This window comes from Manacus candei, unplaced genomic scaffold (assembly GCF_025592945.1).
Source record: "Manacus candei isolate 608988 ecotype Guabito, Panama unplaced genomic scaffold, ASM2559294v1 h1tg000051l, whole genome shotgun sequence".
Taxonomy (NCBI): domain Eukaryota; kingdom Metazoa; phylum Chordata; class Aves; order Passeriformes; family Pipridae; genus Manacus; species Manacus candei.
This window is the reverse complement of record NW_026138099.1, coordinates 5,259,841-5,284,873: the sequence shown is the minus strand read 5'-3', so window position 1 is coordinate 5,284,873 and position 25,033 is coordinate 5,259,841. Positions and strand designations below refer to the sequence as shown.

The 25,033-nt window shown below is 40.9% G+C and overlaps 2 protein-coding genes across 13 annotated transcripts in view; one reads left to right on the top strand and one right to left on the bottom strand.

Annotated features, from left to right (window-relative positions):
* CNTLN (centlein) overlaps nucleotides 1-13,756 on the top strand; it is a 263,978-nt gene extending 250,222 nt beyond the window's left edge. For 9 of the 10 annotated variants that reach the window (XM_051801346.1, XM_051801345.1, XM_051801344.1 and 6 more), the window contains 5 exons: nucleotides 2,740-2,925; nucleotides 4,211-4,288; nucleotides 8,398-8,488; nucleotides 9,312-9,354; nucleotides 10,225-12,041. In XM_051801346.1, the coding sequence (XP_051657306.1) occupies nucleotides 2,740-2,925; nucleotides 4,211-4,288; nucleotides 8,398-8,488; nucleotides 9,312-9,354; nucleotides 10,225-10,264 (438 nt within the window). In that variant the 3' untranslated portion in view covers nucleotides 10,265-12,041. Of the gene's footprint in view, nucleotides 1-2,739; nucleotides 2,926-4,210; nucleotides 4,289-8,397; nucleotides 8,489-9,311; nucleotides 9,355-10,224; nucleotides 12,042-12,592 lie in introns of those variants that run through there. The other variant, XM_051801353.1, reaches the window with a different exon arrangement.
* LOC127477273 (uncharacterized) overlaps nucleotides 1-25,033 on the bottom strand; it is a 702,414-nt gene that overhangs the window by 581,468 nt on the left and 95,913 nt on the right. The gene's annotated exons all lie outside the window — the stretch shown is intronic.

Here is a 25,033-nt window from a genome sequence, read left to right as displayed (position 1 = left end):
GAATTGAAGTGCAAGTCCTCCATGTGTATGATCTACTGTGATTATATATAAAGTGTGTGCTTGCATATCAAAATCTATTAGTTGTAATTTTCTCTCTGATTTTTGTTTAAATTTCCTTTTTCTTCTTTCTTTTTTTTTTCTTGTTTTAGTTTTTTTGTAGGTTTTTTTTTGTTTGGGTTTTGTTGTTGGGTTTTGGTTTTTCTGTTGGGAGTTCATTTGTTTTGGTTTTTTACTTGTTTGTTTGTTTGTTTTCCTTTTCAATTGCTGTAACAGATTCTTCAGTGTCTTTCTGGTACCTTCTTTTCTGGAACTGTGGACTAAAAGGCAGTCCCAGTGGAGTTGCAGTTTCTGGATTCCACTGCTGCTATCAGCTTATTCATTCATCATGAACCTCCTTTGGACTTTGGATACACCAATAATATTTGTCTAATAATATTGAATGACTATTGCCTGGCAATGTTTGTATGTTGTCTAAGGCATTCAAGTGAATGTTTAACTTCGTTTATTATCATGCTTTTTGTCTGTGCTGAGCTATTTATCATTATTTGTAGTGGCTTTGCAGTTTATTTCCTTGATAGTTTGATTTTTTAATTTACATTTCCTCTTTTCATCAGGATACAAATGTGCATCTTCTAGACGTCACTTATGTCTAAAAGAGATCTTTTAAAATTTGGGAAGCTGATTCAATTTGATTGAAAAAGTGCAGTTGAATTTATTTTTCCATTGTCAAATACATCTCCTACATGTTGCAGGAACCACTTCACTGTTGGACCATTCCACATGCTACAAAAACATGTGATTTAACTGTATTTTTTTCATAGCGCGTGCTTTTCTATTTGGGGCTCCCTCTTCTCCTAGTCTATTTCCTTCTGTGAGCTTGATCCACAGTGCCCTAGCTCCTTGCTTCATTCCTCTCAACTCTGTACATCTATGTACAAAACAGTTTATTGGAAATACTGTAGGTGGAGGGACCCACACTTTGACCAGAAAATCAGAAAAATTTCATTGTACCTCCTCTCCCCATATTTGTGGTAGGGTATTTTTATTTTTATGAATTAAATTTTATTAAATACAGAAAACTGTGAATTTGGGAAGTGGTAGGCAAACATAAACAAATCTTGCGATCAGATGTGCTTTCTTTGAAATATATCAGCAAATGCTCTTTAATGACTGTGTTTTGAATACGCTAGAGGCTGTAGGGTACTTTACCCAAAATGCCAATAAACAGGCTTCATAATTCTGCAGTCAGTTTCTATGAGATGAAGGCATTCTGCAGAAAAAGAATTTTCAGGAGTTAATCAGCTACTGGTGAGATATAGCTTAATAAGATGGGCCCCACATAGGACGATCAAAAGAAAACCTTATTCTCTCATTTTAAACTCAGCCGAGGTGTCTGTGTTGACAGTCACAGTTCTGCTTGAGTCATGGAAGTTGAATATGCTAGGAAAATCTTCTGACAATGAGTTACCGCTCTTGTTTCTCAGTCAACAATTTTTAAATAAAATTCTCTTCCTCAGCTTTTGACAAAATGTTTTTTTGTAGTTGCATAAATATTAAAACAAAAATAACTTCTGTTATACAACTGATGATTTATACTAATGCTTAGTGTTATTTCACGGAACCAGAGAACTTAAGGTATAGGAGAGGTAGGAACTTGAAGCATTGGTTCTTTTTTGTACAGTTTGGTTCATGTTCAGGGGTGGAAAGTACTGTTGAAGCTTGGTACTTGTGTGGTGTTGGGGAACAAAAGCCAAAATTAGGTTGGGATTCCATTCAGGTTTCATTCAGATCAACGAAGTCTTTTCAGCAGGATGTTTCATGCTGTTTATTTTATTCTGCTTTGAAATAAACAAAGGAGAGTGGCCTCAGGCCTGCTGGATTTCTTCTTTCCCTTTAACTGCAAGTACAATTTTTAGTCGTATCTTCAGCAGCAGAAAAGGGATGTAAAATTGAGGCTTCTGTTAGAACCTCTGCTTCATACCTTGTCAGAGCCATGGTTCTGGTCTGGCATCTCAGGTGGTATCTGTATAAAACAGCTACTATCTGCAAAGAGCACTCTTGCAAAGGGACTGCCTGGCCTGGCCAGGACATTGATAGAGCCAGCTGCATAGAGAATGCAACTCTCTTATGCAAGCCTTGAATACTGTGGACTTGTGTTTTCCAAGGTTGTGCTGCATATCAACAGTGGATTAACGCTACTGTGATGATTTAAATTGTAGAAATTATATCGGGAAGAATTGGTAGCCAGGATAGTTTTGAATTACCTTGTCTTGGTGGGAAACAAAATTTCATGTTTTGAATAAAGAGATGTATTGGTGTTTCTGCGTGCAGTGAGGTATCAATAAGCTTTAAAAAAAATCTCAATTTGACTGCAGTAAAGCCTGACATTTCTCTTTTTATTTCAAGAACATTTCTGATAGACTGCATTGGGAAAGGATTTTGATTGATTCTGTGGAATCTGCTTTGTCTTACTTCTGATGGCATTATGAGTGTAGCTATTTTGCTAAAGACATATAAAAACTTATATTTAAGAACATTTTTGTTTTGTTGTATTAATTCATATTTTGTGTTGTAAATAGTGTGTTATTTAGTATTCCAACACATATTCTGTTAAACCAATAACAGAGAATGAAGATAATTCCTATCTAAAGGAGCTTAGGCTAAATGATACTGCTTTTTCCATATGTTTTGTACTATAAGAAAAATTACAGTGGAATATCTTTTGCTTGTGTCTTCTAGACTCTCAGCAGAGAGTTACAGCACAGCATACAAGAGCTGAGAACAAAAATCAAAAAGGCAAAAAGAGTGGGCAAGATGAAAGCATGTAAAAACTGTCTTTCCCAAGAGTCTGTTCAGTTGGCAGCATCTATCCTTAATGTTTCAACAACTGATCTTGAGGAGATACTAGATGTAGAAGACGAGGAGGTAAGTTATTTTAAGGACATCAGTAAAAAGGAGCTAGATGAGAAGATGCTGTATATTTCCATTCTTGAGGAAAAGGATTTCCAGGTAAAGACTGAAATTTCATTGGGCAGCATCTAGCACATAAATCACAGAACAATTTAATTTAAATAATAAGGTCAGGTTAGAGACTCATAAGGTGGCAAGACTTCAGGCATGCACAAATATAAACATACTGTTTTGAACATGTGGATGTAGAGACAGTATTTTCCTTTTTCATGAGACTATTTGGCAGGGCTGTACATTATAAATAGACTTCCACATTAATGAAAACAAAATTAGAATGCGTCTTGCTGTGACAGATTGATTTCATTGATGCTTCCTTTCTTGAATTGTGATACCTATTAAAGGTATTTCTGGTAGACAGATGGTTTCTGGGGAAATCCATTGCCTTTTTTTGTTGATTCTATCATACATTTTACTATGAAATATTTGATAATGTTTCATCAAATCACCCTCTATTAAATAGATACAGTAATAGGATTTCTTATCCATATTTATTTAGGACTGATCAAATAATACATGAAAAAGCCCATACAGTTGCTTTAATAAGTGTCTAGGAGTTGACCATTATTGGCCTGTAACAGTACTCTGGTCATGACTTAGATTTAATCTTATTGGAGCTTTATATTAAAGAAGCCACAAAAGAGAGTTTTCACGTTGGTTAAACAGCAGTGCATGGTATGTGTATGCACTGATATGGATTACATTCATGAATACAAATATAATGGACTGATCCCTGCCCTGTTTACTAACATTTATACATATATGCCCTATAAAGCGATTCTCTTTGGCAGAATTGTTCCATACTTACCTCATTCTCAGAGTAATTTCTACATCCTTTGTCTTTTGTCGTAGTTGCCACTGTGCATACATGTTAAAACACAAATATACTTAACTATAAATAGAAAACAAATTTAAAGCACAGGTGATGAATTTGCACTAGACATACACTACATATTCCATTTATCAGTGCATAGACTCAGGCACCATTATGTTGAACTCATGAAATTTAGACGTAGATCACACATACACCTGTATATTCATATAAAGAGAGTGTGCCATGCACGTTTTTAGGGACACGCACAGACAAGGGTGGGTTTATAAATTTAACAGAGCACTGATACTTGGTGGATAACTTCAGATAACTAATTTTACAAGCATAGTTCCCACTTCCACATGCTTTTTATTTAATGTATACCCAATTACACATTTCCTTTATTGTTTCTTATGTGTTTCTATTTTTTAGGAAACAGCAAAGACAAAAATGGAATTTGAAAAAGATAAAGAATGGCTGCAGCGTATACAGAAACTTACGGAAGCACAGGTGCTCAATTTATATCTTCCCTTAATGAATTATAATTTTGTACTCTGAGTAGCTAAGTGTTTTTAGGTTGTAATTAATACATTGCATTTGTTATTATGTTGCCATTGATGGTCCCAAACTGTATTGTGATAAGGCAATGTGAAATCTTTGTTTCGTAGTGTTTTGTTTTTATTTCTTTTAAAGGAAGAGTCACTGCATAAAACTGAAGAAATGTTACTCTAGGATTTGTGATAACTTAACAGCTGAAACCAGTGAAACAATGCTGGAGAAAACCAGCACAGATCTTGGCAAATGTTAATTGAATTATTGAAAGAGTGTGTACTGCTTGCTAGAGTGAAAATGATCCATTCTCTCATACCTCTTAGGAAAAAGAGACTTTTTTTTTATGTGCCTTTAAAGTTACTAGTTGTTATGGACACCTGAGGAGTTCATGGGTTTCGATGACCTTTTACTGCGGACCTGTTTCTAGTCAATTCATGTTTTCCTCATAGCCAGACAGCTGTTTATTATCGTGTCTTCTCGCATTCTCTACAATATTTTCTACTGAGACCTCGAGCAGCTTGTTAGTGGGAAGTAAATATTGATTTGGCATCCTGTCAATGCAGAAAGAATGAAAAAATTTCCACCAGAGGCCCCTCAAACATTTTCCTATCGACATTTTCTGGGCAGAGAGGAAAGCTGCATAGAGGATGACAAGTCTGAGACTAGTAGAAATCCCTGCGGGGTCCATTGAGACTGCTGCTGTGACCTGTGTGATACTTTTTCTTCTCTTTCAAGTCTTTTTTTTTAATACACACAGAATCTGCTGGGATGCTCCCCTCTTGTAAGTGATCAAGGGCAGTTTATTGGCAGGTGAGAGCCCAGCTTTTGTAGCCATAGTCAGTTTTTGTTTGGACATCACCGACAACATATACCGACTCTTGAAACTTTTCCATTATATTTTTAGTTGTCTCCTTTATTTAGATGATGGGTAGCTGATGTCTGAAAGGAAATAAAATTTGATTTATAAATACAGTGTTCCTAATGCATATTCACTAGCATGGGTCCATTAGCGATGTAGTTAATAACAGTTAAGAATGCAAATGATTGAAAATATTTTGAAAGCCATTTCAGGGGAACATACACATCATACATTTTATCATGAACAGCTTTTGTGTCTAGATTGTATCTTGTGACCAGATTTTAAGAAATGACAGGTTTTCCCTCTTTCATTGTCAAAACTTACTGCCATTAAGACTGCGTAATTGCAGCAGAGGAGATAGAAATATCAGCGTGCTTTTACTGGCTTTGTCAGATATACTGGCATTTTAATTAAACCTCATGAAACTCAACAGTAAAAGCACAATCATTTATATTCATTTAATTGCCTTAATTTTAAGAATTTTTTTCAAAATCTATACATTTCAAGATTTTGTACATATTACGAGCTCTAAAGCAGGAATCGGATTTATGGAATACAATGAAGACTTCTTGCTCTATCTTTTGTTATCATTCTTTGGTAAATCACTAAAAACTTCATAGCAGAATTTTATCACTTCTCTTTATCTGCTATAGACAGACAGCAAAAAACAGGGCATGGAGAGTGAAGGAATTATTGACTATGAAACAAGCTATATTAGGATTGCAGATGTCAACTAGGGATAGAAGAGCTCATTGCTCTTAGCTGTGTAAGTTTGTGTACAAGTAATTGTGATTTTCAGTGATTTTTGCTCCATCTTGTGGGTTCCTTAGGAGGAACACTGAGGGTGCAAGTAATTTTGTAGCAAGCAGCCCATTTTTAGAATTGTGAGAGGATTACAGTGCTTTTTAGGAGCAGCCAGCTGTGCTTTTCATTTTTGTACATGTTAAGGCACATAGATGGAAATTGTTAAGATTTATTCCTCTGTATTTGGGAGCAGCTCATGGAAGAGCTCTATGCCCTTTAAAATGCTTTATTCGTATCTTGTAGAGCTTGGTTGTGGTTTCTTTTAGTAAGCTTTGGTAGTTCTTCTGATCAGAAAACTAAAGCTCATGCTGAAATGTAAGCTTTCTGTCAGACTTTGCTCATAACAGACTGGCTACTTAGTGTTACATGTTGGCAAACTGTGTACCACTTGCAATCTTGAACAAAGATGCAGGATTGCCCTTTTCTGTTTTTCTGAGTAAAGGTTCTGTTGAAAAGTGCATCAGATCTCCTAACACTGCAGTTTGATATAGTGTCTATTTGTGCCATTGAGCCAGGACTTTGGAACATAATTGCCCAGCAGTATTGATTTAATTGCCTAGGTTTATTTGTGGACTCCTAATTATTGACTGGAGGTAAATTTAATGGAGAAACTTTTATGAACACTGGGAAACTGCTGCTATTGCTGTTATACATAATGAACTGCATCATATCCCTTTAGATCATTCTTCAAACTAATTTTATTCCACTGTGACAGTACGATAACATTTAAAATGTCATAGACGTTTTATTTTTATTACTGACATACGCCGTTTTACTGCTGCATTAGAATTTTGGGGGGGGACTGAGGGAAGCACTAGTTGCTTTTTACTGTCATTTTATAGATTTTCCTAAAGTGTAAGGATAAAGGATAGCACACCTCTATTTTCACTTCATCTGTACCTTTATTTTCCATACTCTTATGACTTGAAAATGTCTAATATCTGTCAGCTTTACAAGAATATTAATTTTAGTGATAAATATTTTTGCATTCCTGACACTCACAGGCACCAGTCAGAGTTTGTGTCTTTATTTTATCGACTACTATAGAAACACATGTCAAGAAATTATACCACTGCTTATGATTTGAAAGAGACATCTCTACATTGGGATGTTATTACGTAAATACAGATCATATAATATGAAAGTACAGTCATGTTATGAATTTGGCAGAGCTGGGAAAAATCACTTACTGTCTAAATCTACATTTGAATGGCCAAGAAGTGTTTTTTTTCTGTTGCTTTTCTGTATTTATATGGTAACACCCTAGAGTGTTTTCACTAAAGAATAAAAATAAATCATCTTAATAATTGCCATTAGGATAAAAAGAAAACGATTCGCTTGCCTATGAAGAACCTGAATGTAGAGAGGCTTCACATGAGTGCATGCAGATAGCTGCTACCTGAATATGAGTAGAGGCATCAGACTCATTATGCATTACTATTTGAGCTCAGGAGAAGTTGGGAGAGGTATGACAATACAGACTTTTGAGCTTTCAATGGTTTATGGTATCTGGGAGGGAACAAATATGGTTATCTCAATATGTTTGTGCATTTACTGCTTGCAAGGCAAGTGGTGGGGCTTTTACCCACTTTATCCCTTACGTCTGTGTGTGTGTGTCTTATTAATTGAACGTAGCTCTCTCTTTTTACAATTATAAACACACACCCCAAAAATCCCCAAACAAAATGGCAGTCTTCTCTATTTTTTTCTCATCATAGGAAACTTACGTAGCTAAAGCAAGAGGATGACTTTTATTTCATTTAACTTAAACATGATTTCTTATATCACTCTCAGCTTTCATTCATTGTGACTGATTGTAAGGAACATCATCTCAGAACAATCCATTAATAATTTCGTATGTGAGTACAGCATGTTAGCCCAACCCAGATTGCTGCCTGAAGTCTTCAAGAACTATTTTTTAGTAAAATGCAAACATCTATCTAACTTTTCCAAGCAGTGAAGCAAATGACAGCATTGATTTAGTATGTCCCTATAAGATCTGCTTGCCTTCTCTCCCTTCTCATGTACTCCTAGGGATATCACATAAACAAAGCTGCCTAGTAAAATCTTTACTCTTTTGACTTCATTATGAATCTAAATATCATATTCCAATGGTGAAAACTTCCACAAAGGCTCCCTTCCCTCTGTTCTGTGGGCATTCTGTAAGTATGTATGTAACCCATTTCTAGAACAGGTTTTGGAACAGTATGTTCACTAATCATCAGTAGGGATTTTCCCCAGCCCCTTTTTAGGATTTGCACTGGCTTCCCAATACAGATTTGTGTTGCTGTCATCTGGGAATGGACACCTACAACTATGGTTGTTTCCTTTCAAATTCTTCCAGTTGGAACTCACCTGCTTTGCTTTCATTAGACTGTCTCCAGTCTGTCTTTTCTTTGAACAGGTCTCTACTCACTGCCTGTCCTCTGATCACACCCACATATTGACCCGTGCACAAGCAGCTGCACACACTCACCACTGCAACTCATCACCAGGTATTTCAAGTACCTACACCTTAAAAAGCAGCACCAGCGTAGTCTAAACCATATTGTGGGCACCACTGGCATTGATGCCAGAACATCAGAAAGTAACCATGATTTTGTTCTCACTACAAGAGTGAGAGCTTAGTCCTGTGCATTGACAATCCACTGCAGTATAAATCTGTGTTTTATCTCATACACACAAGCAAAACCATGTTACATCACTTGTTCTGAACTGAAAATGAGGAGAAATTGGCTTGATTACTCAGAATAAGAATACAGATGGGCCCACACATCTTTATATAATCACGTATATACAGTCGTCACAAAGCAGTATAAGAACAAAGAAGTCAGGAACAACAATGAAGTGAAGCATTTCTCTAATTTTTTTTAACTTTGACTTTTATTTTATGGTGAAATTAGGAGGCTTTGGTTATTGGTCTGAGTTTCTAGTTTTATTTCAAATTATTTTTTTGTGGTTCACTTACTTCAATTTAAATCAGCTCTGCAGCGCATTTGAATAGTTTTCTTGGGCAAGTGTATTTTACTGATGATCCATATGGGAAGATTTAAAATAGCTGTAACCACTAATTTATGTACTCTAAAATTTAAATACCTTTATTTTTATGATAGCACATTTTAGATTTTGTAAAGCAGAAGACAAGTAATGCTACACTCTGCGAATGGAGACACTCTGTCTCATCAGAACAACAACGTTGCCTTGCATTCATTATAAGTCTTTTCACGGGCAAATATGTGTATATTTATACACTTGTGTTGAGGGAGACTCAGTCATGTGGTGTAAGGTCGATAAGTATTACTAGTTTGTTTTTCACAGAAGGGATATCCAAAAGAAGCAAACTTAAGGTCAGAATAAATAGGTGAGAGAAACAGAATTAACTGTCACCATTTCTGACTTTTTAGGATCATATTACCTTACATATATCCATACACCAAGGTATCTCTCTAATAAGTTGTGTAAGAAATATGCCTTTCATTCATATGGCTTTCTAGTATCAAAGAATAAATCTGTAAGTCTGGAAAGATGTATAAATAAATAAAATTCTTTAAATACACAGGTAGTGGATTTAAAGCTTGCACTTTCAAATGTGAATTTATACAAGTCAATTAAATACTGCTTCTGTTAAAGCCTACCATAATGTAGTGATTTAGGATCACTGCCCATTCAGTTAGATGGATTGTGGCACAGATAATTATAAAGCATTTGAAAGAAGTACCATTGTGTATTAAAATATCTAACTATTGTGGTATAAATAAGTTTTGACTCTTTAGGTGTGCACTTAGCAGTCACTGAACTTCCAAAGCCTTCCCCAAGCACATGACAGGTTTGGAAGCTGGGATAAATAGAGACATCTTCAAAAGTTGTGAAGTTCTAGAGAAAAATGTAAAGGAAAGCTTCCCAGTATAATTACAGAGCCATCATTAAAAGTAAATCTTACAGGCTTCTATTAAAGATGAAGACTCTAGAGATCATCCAGTTCTGGGTGTCTGTGTAGAAAGAAAACCAGATAGAACCATACAGCACTTTCTCTGAAAACAACAAATGTTGAAAGAATGACATAATGTTCCACTTCCAAATGCTCTTGATTTAAATGAGTCATTTAAATGGAAAGGGTTCTTAAAATATCACTTCGCTATCACGTGGAAGCCACAGAGAGAAGTGATTAGCAAGTGAAATTTAGCTAGAATTATATGAGCCAGAGACATCAATAAGAAACCATTCATCTCAGGTACAACATTAAGGAGATGAAATCTATCAGAAATGAATGAAGTCAAGCTAGGCCAGAAGAATTAGCGACTTTGAAGTAATGATATAGTGTTCTCGTAGAAAACATATTTAGACAAAGAGAGAGAGCAATTAGAGTGAACAGGATGCTGGAGTCTGTGTTTTTAAAGCATGATAGCAAATAAGTCTCACAGAATGTCAGGCAAGATTGTGTCTTATATTACGCTGAATAGATTTGTGCTCAGTGAATTCGATCCCTCTATTCCCCCAAAAGTCATCACAATAGCACACAGGAGAAAACTGACAGGTGTAGATGACTACTAGAAAATTCTTACCATAGGCATAAGTTATTTATGACAGATGGAGACATGTCTGGCCAGAAGTACTAGCCCTTTAAAACTCCATTTCCTGTAGAAAAGGGAAATAATGTGTATTATTGTCCTTTTTCTGTAACTACAAAGTGACTGTTCAGCAACATGCAGAATTGCCATTATAGACACTTCACAATGGATGATTGCTATTGATAAGATTTTCCTTGCTACCATTTTAGACTTTTTTTCTGACTTGTTAGTAATTACAAATATCAGTATAGAGATTCATATCTGTATATCAGTTCACACATTACATCAGCATTTGTATTTTATGTACTTTTATGTCTGGGGTTTTTATTTGTTTCTTTTGTAATTTTTGTTTCATATATCTAGGAAACAGGCAGTACTCCATCTGGTGTAGATACTATACAATTTTCTCTTTAAAATGGAATAAAAAAGTGAAAAAATAAAATCCGGGCAGCAACACTGAACTAGACAGGAATTCTAGATGAAAAAGTATTGCATTCAACTACAGTTGTGAAAAGCACAAGCAGGTGATTGGCTTGTTTCACCAAATGCTATATTTTACCAATTTTTTTTCTGGTGGCCTTATTAAGGTAAAATTCTCTCTCCTTCTGATATGAGAAAAAGCTGTTAACTGCTGGTGTGGGGCTGATCCCTCAGTCACCACTGGTCTCTCCAGGAGTTCAAGGAAGCTGACAGAGCTCTGTGAAGCTGATAGAGACTTTTCGACGGTGAACGAAAACTGCCTTGCTCTCCTCTGTGGCACAGCACTGGCCACTCTGAGTGGCACTGCCACGACCACTGTTCTATACCACCTTTAAAAATAATTCCCAGCAAACAGTGAACTGACACATCAAGACTGTGAAAGAAAACCCCTTAAGCATTAAGGAGATGACACTGAAAAATATACCAAATATCTTTCTTTTAAGGCATCAGTTATGCAAATACAACTCTTATACAGAGGAGTTAGAAAAGAGGGTTTCATTTTTCTCTGTAGATCAGAATCACAGAATATTCAGAGTTGGAAGGGACCCACAAGAATCGTCAAGTCAAACTCTTAGCCCTACACAGGACCATCCCCAAGAGTTACACCATGTGCTTGAGAGAATCATCCAAACAGTTCTTGAACTCTGGCAGGCTTGGTGCTGTGACCACTTCCCTGAGGAGCCTGTTCCAGTGCCCAAACACCCTCTGGGTGAAGAACCTTTTTCTAATATCCAACCTAAACCTCCCCTGACACAACTTCAGGCCATTCCCTTGGGTTCCATCACTGGTCACCACAGAGAAGAGATCAGTGCCTGCCCTTCCTCTTCCCCTCATGAGGAAGTCATGACTGCAATGAGGTCTCCCCTCAGTCTCCTCTTCTGCAGGCTACAATATTTTGCTATCATGTTTTACAGAGGCAGACGTTTGTGGCATATTCCAATTAATGCACTTAGAGGTTTGAGGGTTTATTTTGCTTTGAGTGTTTTTTTGTGGGTTTGTGTTTGGGGATATTTTTTTTGGTTTTGTTTTATTTTGATGTTTTGGTGGTGGGGGTAGTTTGGGGGTTTGGGTCTTTGTTTTTTTGTTTATTATACAAGTTTTCATGTGTGAGTCTAAGGCAATTGACACAGCACTGAAAATTATACTGGTAGTTCTGTCTCATCCCCCTGAGAGTAGTGAACATACACTCATATACTACCATTTCTGCATGCCCTAGAGATGACTGTAACCTTTTATTGATCAGCTGATTGAAGAGAAATGACAGAGATGCTGGTACTGCAGTTTACATCATTAACATGGTCAGTAAAGCATGAATTGTTCAATAAGGAGTTTATCTTTTTTCATTTTACTCTGCTTTTATATCATTTTTATGATAGAGAGCAAATTTTCAGACACTAACTGAGCAGATGAACTTTAAAGATCAGATACGTCTGTGTGTGGTAATTGTCAGAACTAAGTGTTATCTGATAGTTTAAAGATATTTAATAAATGTCTTTCACATGGGAAAAATGAAGTCCAATGATCATTTTTCTTACTATGTTTCTTTTTCAGTTTCCTTTTGCCTCACACTTAATGGATGTCATACTGGAAAAATTAAATGAGAAGAAGAAACTGGTAGAAGAGTACAGTTCTCTCATGAAGCAAACTCTATGATATTGCTAAGACCTATCTTGCAAAGTGTGTCTTTCCTCTTCACATAAAGAACTGTCAATATGCATGTTCAATACAGACATAGAAACTATGAACTAATTAATTGTTGAACAAGAAGAATTAATTAAATTCCTATTAGGAAGCAGTGTGGTATTTGATTCCTGAAGACAGAAGTTGCTTCAAATCAATGCAAAGTTCAGAATTATTTTTCTTTAAATGCATTGGCAGTGAACACTAGTGCAGGCTTTGTAGAGAGAAGATGTCTTTGTTATGACTAATATATATCTGTACAATTTTGAAAGCACAAAATGCACCTAAGTAACACCTGGTTGTACTAATCAGAACAGTAGAAGTAGGATTTACAGAGTGTCTTGGTGTAAATGCTAATTCACGTAGAAAATACGTCTCAAAAGGAGAGAACTTCTCAGCCTACTACTTTTTTCTCAAAACTTACACATCTTGCTTTACTGGCCCTGCAAATTGCTGTATCTCCTGGGCAACTGGGTATGGCGAGACGTCTTTTCTTGACCCAAGAGTAAACAAGAGCAGTGAATGGTGCAGAACCCAATTATCTACTTCATCTGAAGACAGAGAGCAAAACAAAATCCTTAAACCCACTGAAGCCAGATTTATTCACAGGTGTTCCTGAAATTATAACACTGCTAGTCTTTCTGAAAACTTTGCTGGAAAGATTGCCAAATATCTTTCAAGATCTTTCTTAATCTTTTAAAGGTATTTTAATGGTATTTTCATTCAACTTCTCTAATTTGATAAACACAAATGAAAATGAAAATGAAAATATCAGTCAGCATTTTTTCAGTGAAAAAACCCCCAAACGTATAGTTTGAGATATTTTTGTAAGGAGAATAAAAAGGGTGATATTACAAAGAGAACAAATTTTTGCCTTTCACAAGTGTGGAATTCTGTGTGCAATGAACATACTTGTTTTTACTGCTGATTTGGTCTTTACTCCACCAGCAGAAGAGATGGTCTCTCGAAAATTTTTATTTCTGTAAAAGGATTAAAATTAATTATTTTGATGTTGTTTTATGAATATTTTAAAAATCCCCTTACACTAGAACCAGGCTCATTACACATGCATGATACAAATTTCATGAAGAACTGATTCTGGTTTAGGGAGAAGCATTAGCTCAAGGCTTTCAAGATGATATTTCCAAGAAAGCTAAGCATGAAATATATTAAATGCAGTGCTGTTTTGAACTGACTGTACCTACGAACAACCAGAAAAGCCACTTAGTCCGTTTTTCTCTCATTAAGGTAGTTTTCTATGCTGGTGCTTCCTGATATGGCCTCTAGATGGCAAACTTTGACAAAAAATGGGCTCAGTGCTGGCTGCCGTGAGCGGCCTGTGCGGGACCCCCACGCAGCCGGGCTGGAACATTTGATTACTGCAGCCCCTGAAGTGCTGTGTCGGACAGACCTGTCCCTCGGGCAGCAATAGCTGATCTCTGTACTTGTGAAATAAGTTGACTAACTACAGCCATTACCGCACAGTGCAGTGACACAAGGGTGAGACTCTAAAACGAACAGCTTTTATACATATATATATATATATATGTCTCTGTGTGTATTTATAAAAGTTGTTCTATATGCACACACACGTGTACGTATGCCCACATGCATAAATGACCATACATACATATATATGAAATATACAGCATTGTATAGAGCTTCAAAGTTGTTTAGGTGTTCTGACCCTCTCAAAAGGGTCACCGAGGCTCAGGCAGCTGTAAGTGAGGAAGTCTAGGGCATGTGAGCTGGCTGTACAAGGCAGGGATTCCTGAGTCCAGGAGCACACAAGCAGCAGCCCCACGACCTGGATGGCTAGAGCAGCCATGGGGAGAGGAGGGGACATTGCCGGGAGCAACCAAGGGGAATTTAAATGGCTCTAGGGAGTGGGGCTGACCCAGAGCACTGGAAACAGGAGTGGGCAAAAAGGGATGTGATACAATAGTGAGGGTGTCACGGCAGTGAAGGTGTCAACAGACAGTTATTTTGCAGAAGGTGTGCTGTGGTTGAAGAACCGTGTTGCCAGGTGAAGGAGCTACAGGAGGAAGTGAACAGGCTTTGTAGTATTTGAGCAAATGAGCAAGAGAGAGACTAATTACATTCAGAGATGCTACAGCCTCAAGACTCTCGGGATTCTCGAACCTCCACTGTAGTGGAGAAGCAGGTGGACTTGGAAGCCTACAACGTAAGTAGTTAAGGGACTGTTGGTCAAGAGTTTGTTAAAGATGAAGGATGGAAGATGATCACTGCACATACCAGGAGAAAGGTTCCTCCTCCTCAGAATCTGACAGGTGGAACTGGTGCCTTCTAGAACAGGTATGACGCTCCAGCACTAGAAGGCCAGACAGCTGATGAGGTAGCCAAAGGTCCTTCTGGGATAGAGGGGCCTCCTGAAACCACCACCTGTATCCTACATCAAGACCTTCTCTGTCAAGAGGGAAAGAAGGATAGTTATTATAGGAGACTCCGTACTAAGGAGAACGGAGGGCCTGATATGCAGACTAGACCCAACTCACAGGGAAGTTTGCTGTCTCTCAGAGGCTTGGGTAAGGGACATTACTAGAAAACTCTCTAGTCCAGTAAGGCCCTCTGATTACTGTCAGCTAATCAAACTGGCAGTGACGAGATAACAAAGGGCAATCAAAAGAGACTTCAGGGCCCTGGGATGATTGGTAGAGGGATCAGGAGGACAGGCAGTGATTTCCTAGATCCTTCCAATAACAAGGAATAATATTGATAGGAATAAGCAGATCCATCAGGTCAACAAGTGGCTCTGAGGTTGATGTGATTGGAAAAATTTTGGGTTTGTTGCCCATGGGATGATCTACTCAACACCTGGTCTACTGACACCTGACAGGATGCACCTATCTCAGAGAGGAAACAGAGTTCTAGCACAGGAGCCAGCAAGGCTTGTTGACAGAGCTTTAAACTAAATTGGGAAGGGGAAAGGGACAAAACCGGCCTTGCCAGAGATGAGCGATGGGATGCTGTGCCAAAACTCAAGAAAACCAGCACTCATGGGATCCCTCAATCTGCCTACAAGGTGTTGGCTACAATGTACCACACCTGAAATATTTCTACACTAAGACACACAACATAACAAACAAACAAGAGGAGCTTGAAGCTTTGGCCCAGTCCCAGGGATTTGACATCACTGGCATAAGTGAACCCTGATGGGATGAGACTTGTGACTGGAGCTGGATTGTCCTGTTAGATGGGTTTCAAGCTCTTTAGGAGGGATAGGCAGGGCAGAAGAGGTGGAAGAGTGGCACCGTATGTATGGAGCTCACAGTTGGGAATGGCACAGTTGAGAGCCTCTGGGTAAGATCAAGGGGAAAGAAAATAACATGGATGTAACTGTTGGAGTCTGCTATAGACCTCCTGGCCAGGACAATGACACCAAAAAATTATTCTTTGAGGAACTGAGGGACACTTCCAAGTCAAATGCCCTTGTCTTTGTGGGGTACTTCAAATTGCCAGAAATTAATTGGGAGCCTCACAAAGCTGGTACAACCTAGGCCAGAAGATTCCTAAAAAAAATGATTGACAACTTTATGGAACTGGTCCTACGGTCCTTTCCAACAGGTCCTTGCTGACTAGGAAAGATGCTCTCCTTCTCAAGAGAGTAGATATCATGAGTGAAGTGGAGATTGGTGGCTGTCTTGGCCACAGTGACCATGAAGTGATTGAGTTTAAAAACTCCATTGACGGAGGAAAAGTGCCAGTAAAACCTCGACTCTGAACATGAGGAGAGCAGACTCCAGGCAGGTGCTGGGGTCCGTCAGTGCTGGTCGCTTTTTAACCATCACCTCCTAAGGGCACAGGAGCAACAATTCCCAAATGTCAGAAGTCAAGCAGGTGAGGCAGAAGGCTGGCTTAGCTAAACAGGAATCTTCTCTTGGACATAAGGCAAGAATGCAAGGTGTATGCCCAGTGGAAGCAAGGTCAAGTCACATGGGAAAAATTCAGAGATGCTGCTTGCTGCTATAGGGAGAAAATCCCTGCAGCCAAAGCCCAACTGGAGCTGCAACTGGCCAGAAATGTGGGGGACAATAAAAATTGTTTTTTCAAATATGTTAATGTCAATAGGCAGTATAGAAATATCATTGGCCTGTTACAGGATGAGGATGGTCATCTCACAACCAGGGACAGACACAAGGCAGAGATGTTTAATGCTTTCTTTGCCTCTGTCTTCAACACTGATGATGGACCAAGGGTGTCTCAGTGCCCTGAGCTGGAGGACTGTGACTGCGAGAATGATCTCCCAGTCGACTCTGAAATTGTGCGGGATCTACAGCTCCATCTGGATCCCTAGAAATCTGTGGAACCTGGTGGAATTCATCACAGAATCCTCAAAGAGCTAGCTGATGTCATCACAAAACCTCTCTCAATGATTTTTGAGCAGCCTTGGGAATCCTGAGAGGTCCCAGCTGGCTGGAAGCTGGTGAATGTTGTCCCAGTTTTCAAGAAGGGCAAAAAAGGAGGACCTTGGAAACTACAGGCCTGTCAGTCTCACTTAAGTGCCTGATAAAGTTATGGAGAAGATTATTCTGTGATGTATTGAAAAATACCTGAAAGACAACAAAATCATTGGTCACAGCCAGCACAGCTTCATGAAAGTCCTGCTTATCCAACCCAATTTCCTTTCATGGCAAGGTAATCCAACTAGTAGATCAAGGGAAACCAGTTGATGTAATCTTTTAGGATTTTAGTAAAGCTTTCAATACTGTCTGTCGCAGGATCCTTCTGGACAAATCATCCAGCACACAGCTGGATAAACACATCATATGGTGGGTGAACTGTTGGCTCATGGGTCAAGCACAGAGGGTAACAGTGAATGGGGTGACATCAGACTGGTGACCTGTCACTAGTGGGGTTCCACAGGGCTCCATCTTAGGCCCTGTGCTCTTCAGCATCTTCATAAATGACTTGAACACAGGACTGGAAGGGATACTGAGCAACTTTGCAGATGATACAAAACTGGGAGGAGTTGTTGACTCCCTCAAAGGCACAGAGGCCCTGCAGAGAGACCTCAACAAATTAGAAGGATGGGCAATCACCAACCAGATGAAATTCAGCAAGAGAAAGTGCCGGATTCTGCACCTGGGAGGGGACAACCCTGTGGAGTATTTGCAGGACAATGGACGCTTCGTGAACAATCCATACGACCAGTTCTTAGGAGCGGTAGGCCTCACTTGACATAACTTTGGAGGTTATTAAAAAAATAGTTTATAATTGCAAGTTGTGTGAAACTGTGTGTTTATAGTGTGTGTACGTGACCAATAAAGAGAAAATGGGAAAGTCCCCTGGAAAGTCCCTAAGGCGGATCAGTAGGAAGGACTTCGGGTGTCACGAATGACGTCCAGACACGTGGACAGGGCATCAGGACCAATGAACTAAAGGCATGAAGTGCATGCATGGACTGAGCTATCCAATCGCTTTGTTGTGATCACATACCCGGAAGGAGCTGACTGTATAAAAGCTAAGCCATTTAAGTAATAAACTGAACATCGTTTGATTGTACTGATCATCTGTGCATTGTTTCTGAACTCCTGCCACCGCAGGTGGCGCCTGGAATAGGGACCCTCAGATTGCCATGTTCCCCGAGGACTGTCGGCATTGGAAAAGAGGGAACAGGAAAACCAGCCATAGCGGTGCTGCCCCGGCACTGGAATAGAGCTTGCAAGCGAGAGACGACTTGGAATCTCACCCTGATCAGGTGAGCAGCTGGGGAGGAGATGAGGACGGCACTTAGTAAATAGGAAGAAGCGGTGCTTAAGCTCCTCCAACATATGCTCTCCAAGAGAGGGATAACCTATGATAGAGGTGCCCTCAAAGGGCTGTTGAAGTGGGCTCGAAATAAGGAGCTGTAAGTGCTGCTTTTGAAGTCCCAGTTTGGGAAAATATAGGAAAGCAGCTGTGGGAAGAGATCAGTAAGGGATCTACGGAGGCAACCCGCTATCCAACGTTGTGATGGCTGTTGACCGAAACACTGAAATCCATGAGAACTGAGCAGCAGATTACACCCTCGGCGTATGCTGCATTAGCTAGCAGCACAACTGAAAGTAAAGAGGGCGGCTTGGTTTCCCAGTATTTGTTTGCCATTCCTCCGATCCCATTGCCAGCTGGTTCCAAGACGTTGGCCCCTCCCCAACTGTCAGCCAGTGACCCAGGAGGGACTGTTGTAACTGCTACGCTGGCTACAGCATGTTCCATCACCAGCAGCACCTTCCCCCACAGCGAGCCCAGTGACAGTGGCTCCACTGCACCAAGTGGCCGCACCGCCAGCCCTGCCAGCCCTACCGCTCCCCCCGCCGCTCCCCTCACCGCTCCCCTCACCGCTCCCCTCGCTGCTCCCCCACCCATGCCCACCGCCACCATGGCTCGCACTGAGCTCCTGCCACCACCGCCCTGTACCAGCCCTGAACCACCAGGATCTGCCTCTGCCACCGCCCCCCCGCTGGGCCTGGCGGGACAGTCTCAACAAGAAAGAATGGAAGGGAAAGGGGACCGTGGACCAACACACAGCGCAGTGTCACTGTACCCGCCGTTGCCGTCGTCTACACCTTCGGCCTCAGAACTGGACTCTGAGGACGGAAAAAGGGCTACAAAGGTGCTGCTGCAGGAGCTCCTATGGCAATTGAAAGATTTGGAGGCGTCCATGGCAGAAAAGGAGCTAAGGCGGCAGGAGCTCTCTGCGCCCCCTATGCCGTTGCTGACTCCCCCTATCCCCGTACAGGCGCAAGCCCCCCCAAACCCTTTCCTGTCAATCCCACCACCTCCACAAAATCCATTCATAGAGGGGGGAGGGGGTGGGACCATGCTGGGAGGATCTGTAAATCTGCTGTTTGGGAGTTCAGGGGGTGGCGCGAGTGGGGAGGATCCGGTGCAGAGATGGAAGGAAATTATGCAAGATGCTATGATAGAGGGAGAATTTTTGTCTTTGATTCCTCACGTATTTCCGGTTATAGTAGACGGGGGGGGGGGGAAACAGGGGCTACCAGGCCTTGGACTGGAAAATACTAAAGGAAGTTAAGTCTGCAATCACTCAGTATGGGTTAAAATTGGGTTATACTATATCTGTGTTACAACACTTGTTTGGTTCCACATTGATGACCCCCTATGATACTAGGATGATAGTTAACACTTTGCTATCACCCCATCAGCAGTTGCAATTCTATCAGAAGTGGCAGGCAGCGTGTGATACAGCGACTGCAACCCCTAGGCAACAGGAGGATCCTCTCTTTGGAGTAACATCTCAAATGCTTATGGGAACGGGTCTGTTTGCGCGAGCAGACTGGCAGGTACAATTTTGCAACGAAGTATTGTAGCTCAGTCAGGAGCTGACACAAAAATCAATACAGGCAGTGCATGCCGATAGAGCAGCCCCATCTTTTACTATGGTACAGCAGGGACCAACAGAGCCATTTGGGAAGTTTATTTATCGGTTACATCACACGATTAATGCAAATCCTGATCTAGATGAGACCATGAAGGTCAAATTTTTGGACATGTTAGCCTATGACAATGACAATGACAAAACTAAACAAGCTTTGAGTATCCTGCCCCAAGGTTCTACCACGGCTCAGTTATTAGAAGCCGCAGACAGAATGATTCAACAGGAGAAGGACGCTTATGTGGCTCCAGCTGTCGGAGCAGCAGTAAAGCCGTTGGTGCAAAAAGGAAATAAGTCAGGCAAAGGGAAGATAGAGAAAAGATGCCATAACTGTGGGCAAAAGGGACATTTTAAAGCTCAGTGTCCTGCAGGTCAAAAGAGTGGGCCTGAAGGAGCTGCTGTTTCAAAGTGGTGTGAAACAGGTCAGAAAGATAGCCATAACACACACGAGTGTAGGCGAAAGGGAAACAGGAAGCTGAGTGCGCCAACCCCTCGCGCGATGACAGCAAGTCAGGGTGCTTGGACAGCTGCCGTGCTGCCACCACCGGCAGCGCCGGAGTGGACTTGGCAACAGCAGTAGATGTCACTCTCGAGACACAAGAGGTAGTGATAGTAGATTCGGTCTTAAGGGGACCCCTAGGCCGAGGTCTTAGTGCATTATTAATCGGAAGATCTTCTGTGTCTCGACAAGGTATTTTTGTTGTTCCAGGATTGATTGATGCTGATTATTTGGGTGTTATCAAAATTATGGTATATACCTGACACCACCAATTACCATTCCAGCCAGGAGCAAAATTGCCCAGCTCATCCCCTTTCATTCTCAGGTCCCACACGTAACAGAAAGAGACCATGGAAAAGCGAGTTTTGGTTCTACCAGAGCCCCAGAAGTGTTATTTGTTATTGGCCATAGATATTAAAAGAGGAAAGCCAGAAGAAACAGTGATAGTGCAGCATCCTAGCAGACAGTCCACCCAGCTGACAATGCTTCTGGATACAGGTGCTGATGTCTCCATTATTCCTCGTCATAAGTGGCCACCAGCACGGCCTTTGACGCCAGCCCCCACGGGCGTGGTGGGGGTGGGCGGGGTGCAACAGACATGGATAAGTCGTGACGTGATAACCTTTTGCTTTAAGGATGGCAAGTCGGTAGGAACTAGGCCGTATGTTCTTGCATTACCTGTTGCGTTACTCAGACAAGACGTGTTGAGCCAGTTAGGAGCAAGGCTAGTGACAGACCCTTTTTAGGGGGAGTCACTGAGAGGCAGCCAACCCTGAAACTGAGATGGAAGACAGACACCCCCATCTGGGTAAATGGGTGGCCGCTCAAAGGCAATAGGCTGCAGAATGTTCAATTGTTGGTCCAAGAGCAACTTGATGCAGGGCATATTGTACCATCCACTAACCCCTGGAACACCCCGATTTTCACCATTCCCAAAAAGTCTGGAAAGTGGCGCCTTTTGAATGATCTCCATGCCATTAATGAAGTCATAGAAGACATGGGAGCGTTACAACCAGGACTTCCATCCCCTGACATGATTCCACAGGACTGGGACATCGTAATTATTGACTTAAAAGATTGGGTTTTTTATGATCTTTTTGGATCCTCAGGATGCAGAGAGGTTTACTTTTACCATGCCTTCCACCAATAAGGCCAAACCCGCCAAATGTTATCACTGGGTAACCTTGCCCCAAGGTATGAAAAATTCCCCCATGTTGAGTCAGATGTACATTGCATGGGCATTGCAACCTTTTAGAAAGGAAGATCCCCACTTGTTAGTGTGTCACTATATGGATGATATTCTGATTGCAGGAAAACAACTGGAGGTAGGTCTGACCATGGCTAAGTTACAGGAACAGCTGGAGAAGCGAGGGTTAAAAATTGCCCCAGAAAAGGTAAAAAAAGTGATCCATGAAAGTATCTAGGATGGATCATAACTCAAGGAACAGTGCGCCCACAGAAAATTAATGTAAAGACACAATTATCAACTTTAGCAGATGTACAGCAACTAATGGGATGTATTCAGTGGGTTAGGCCTGTGTGTGGAATCACCAAGGACGACATACGTCCTCTTATGCCACTGCTGGGAACATCTAATTCAGACGAGCACAAGGAACTCACTGCACTGCAAAATAAGGCTTTCCAAGAAATAGCAGACAAAATAGCTGCAGGATATAGCAATCGCATAATAGCAGAATGTGCAGTGACTGTGATGATCATTAACTCGGGAGGGAAAAGACAGCACCCCATTGGGTTAATTTTTCAGATAGCAAGTAATAAAAACCTGAATATCTTGGAATGGTTGTTTTTGCCATATCAGCCAGCAAAGACAGTTGTAACTAGGTCAGAATTGTTAGCTCAATTGATCATAAAAGGTTGAAGGAGAACTATTGACCTTACAGGTAAAGAGCCACAGACCATTATTGTTCCCGTAGCTCAGGAATATTTGACGTGGTTGTGAGAATGCTCTAATGCATTCCAAATAGCCACGGCAGATTTTCTAGGAAAATCAGTACTCATTACCCTGCACCCAAGCTGCTGCCGTTGTTGCAGCATCAGAAGATTGAGCAACGAATTATGAGATCTGAGATACCAGTTAAAGGTGACACAGTATTCACTGATGCTGGGAAGAAATCAAGGCAAGCAGCCATCACGTGGAAGACAGGTAGGAGCTGGCAGAGTCAGCTGCTCCCCAGGATTTTAGAGGACTCTTTACAAACCTTAGAGCTCAGGGCTGTTGTGTGGGGTTTTCAGCGATGGCAGGATGCTCTGGTGAATATTGTGTCTGATTCCCTGTATGTAGTAGGAACAGTAATGAGAATTGAGGGAGCAATGGTCAAAACAGTGAAAAACGACAGGTTGCATTCCTTACTGTTACAGCTGTTACATCTTGTTAATCAACAAACTCAACCCTATTTCATAACCCACATTCACAGTCATCAGAAATGAGGAGGGTTAGCCACTGGCAATAATAAGGCAGACCAGTTGGTGGCTCCAGTCTGGGCTGGGCCTCCGGCTAACTTATTTCAGCAAGCAGTTTTGTCGCATGAATTTTTGCATAAATCGGCAAAGATATTAGTTAGGCAGTTCGGAATAATCTTTTTGGATGCCCAGGGTATTGTTCAATTGTGTCCATCTTATCAAAAGGCTGGAGTAGGCATTGGGCTTGGGGTCAGCCCTCGTGGTTTGCAGGCCCTACAGCTGTGGCAGATGGGTGTTATACATGCAGCAGAATTTGGGCAGTTGAAGTATGTTCATGTTAGCATTGATACCTTTTCACACGCCATGTGGGCAACTGCTCAAACCGGCGAATCAAGCAAGCACGTCATCAAGCATATGCAAACCTGCATTGCAGCGTTAGGGGTACCAAAACAGCTGATAACAGGTAACGGCCCAGGTTACGTGTCACAATGTTTTCAGCGGTTTTGTCACAACTGGGGAATTGTACACGTTACTGGCATCCCACACTCTTCTACTGGTCAAGCAATCATTGAACGTGCGCATGGCACGTTAGTCGCTTTTACTAAAACAAAAAGGGGGAGAGGAGTTGGAAAGTCCTCGTGATAGATTAGCAAAAGCCTTGTATGTTTTAAATTTTTTTGCGGCAGGAGCCCCCTATTAGTTCCCTTAAAACAGGTAGGGAAGAGTGTTTGGACAAGATATTGGTGCAGTATTGCAATTTGGTAACAGGAGAATGGAAAGATCCTGCAGAGGTAAAAATGACTGGCCAAAGATATGTTTGTGTGCTTACAGATACTGGCATACGCTGGATACCTGCTCGATGGGTCAAGCCCTGGAAAGGAGATGTGTTGGGACGTTCTTAGCCTGGATGGCCCTGTGGGCTTCGGGTAAAGATAGTGTGTTGAACATCAACCCAAGACAAAACATGTGGGTAACTTGGGCACACGAAACAGGACAGTCATCCTTTTGCTTATCGGAAACCACTCCAGGAGACCCTTTTTGCACCTGTCTTATAGGTTTTCCTACATTGCCTTTACGAGAATATCAGGGATGGTGAAACAGAGAAAGACCTGAAAAAGTTAATACAGTAGAGTGAGACAAGGACTAACGAGTTAAATAAGAATATATATCCAGAGCAGAAAAAGGGAAAAATATGTTCCGAGGACTAACGGAAAATAACATGTGTATAAATCTGACAAACTGACACAGAAGAACATAAAGTTTGAACACTAAGGAATGCTGACGTAGGCACATGGGAGGAAGACAGAGGGAGATAAGGAAAGGGAATGAGCCAAGGTCTAGGTGTTCTTGCCAAACATCAGGAACTCCTGCCAAATACACTAGGAAACCAGCCAGATTAGAAAAGTTCACAAAGTTTATGATGATGATGAAAGAAGAGATGGGGGTTCGTGAGGCCGAAGAACAGGAACTACCCCTCAGATTCTCCCCAAATTAAAGACCGCGCCCCTAACTCCACCTAAACTCCGCCTGTTATGAATATTAAAAGTGTATGTTGCAATATTAAAAATATTCATGTATGATAATGCAATTGCTTGGCAAAAACTGTATAAAAGTCCAGCTGTTAATTAACACTTCGAAGCAGTTTGTCCAGGGAGACCTGGCTGCTCCCCGATGTCGCAATAAATATACCTCCTGCTTATAGACTGAAACTTTGTCTCTGAGCACTTTCTCTGTGCCCTTTTTGGGGGCATCATGGGGACCCAACATTTCAGAGCTGTATTCATTGTGGACGGAAGGAAACGCCACCTCTTGTAATCACTTAGTTTGGCCCAATATGAAAGGGCCCAGATACAAAAGACAATAATTGAAAAGCTCTATGTGAGTAGCCCCATTCCCTGGCAGGAGCTAGAATTGTTAGGGTTAGTAGTCCCCTTTACGCTAACTAATGTAACCTCTCAGTGTCCAATCATGAGACCAGTGTGGCAACCAATAAATG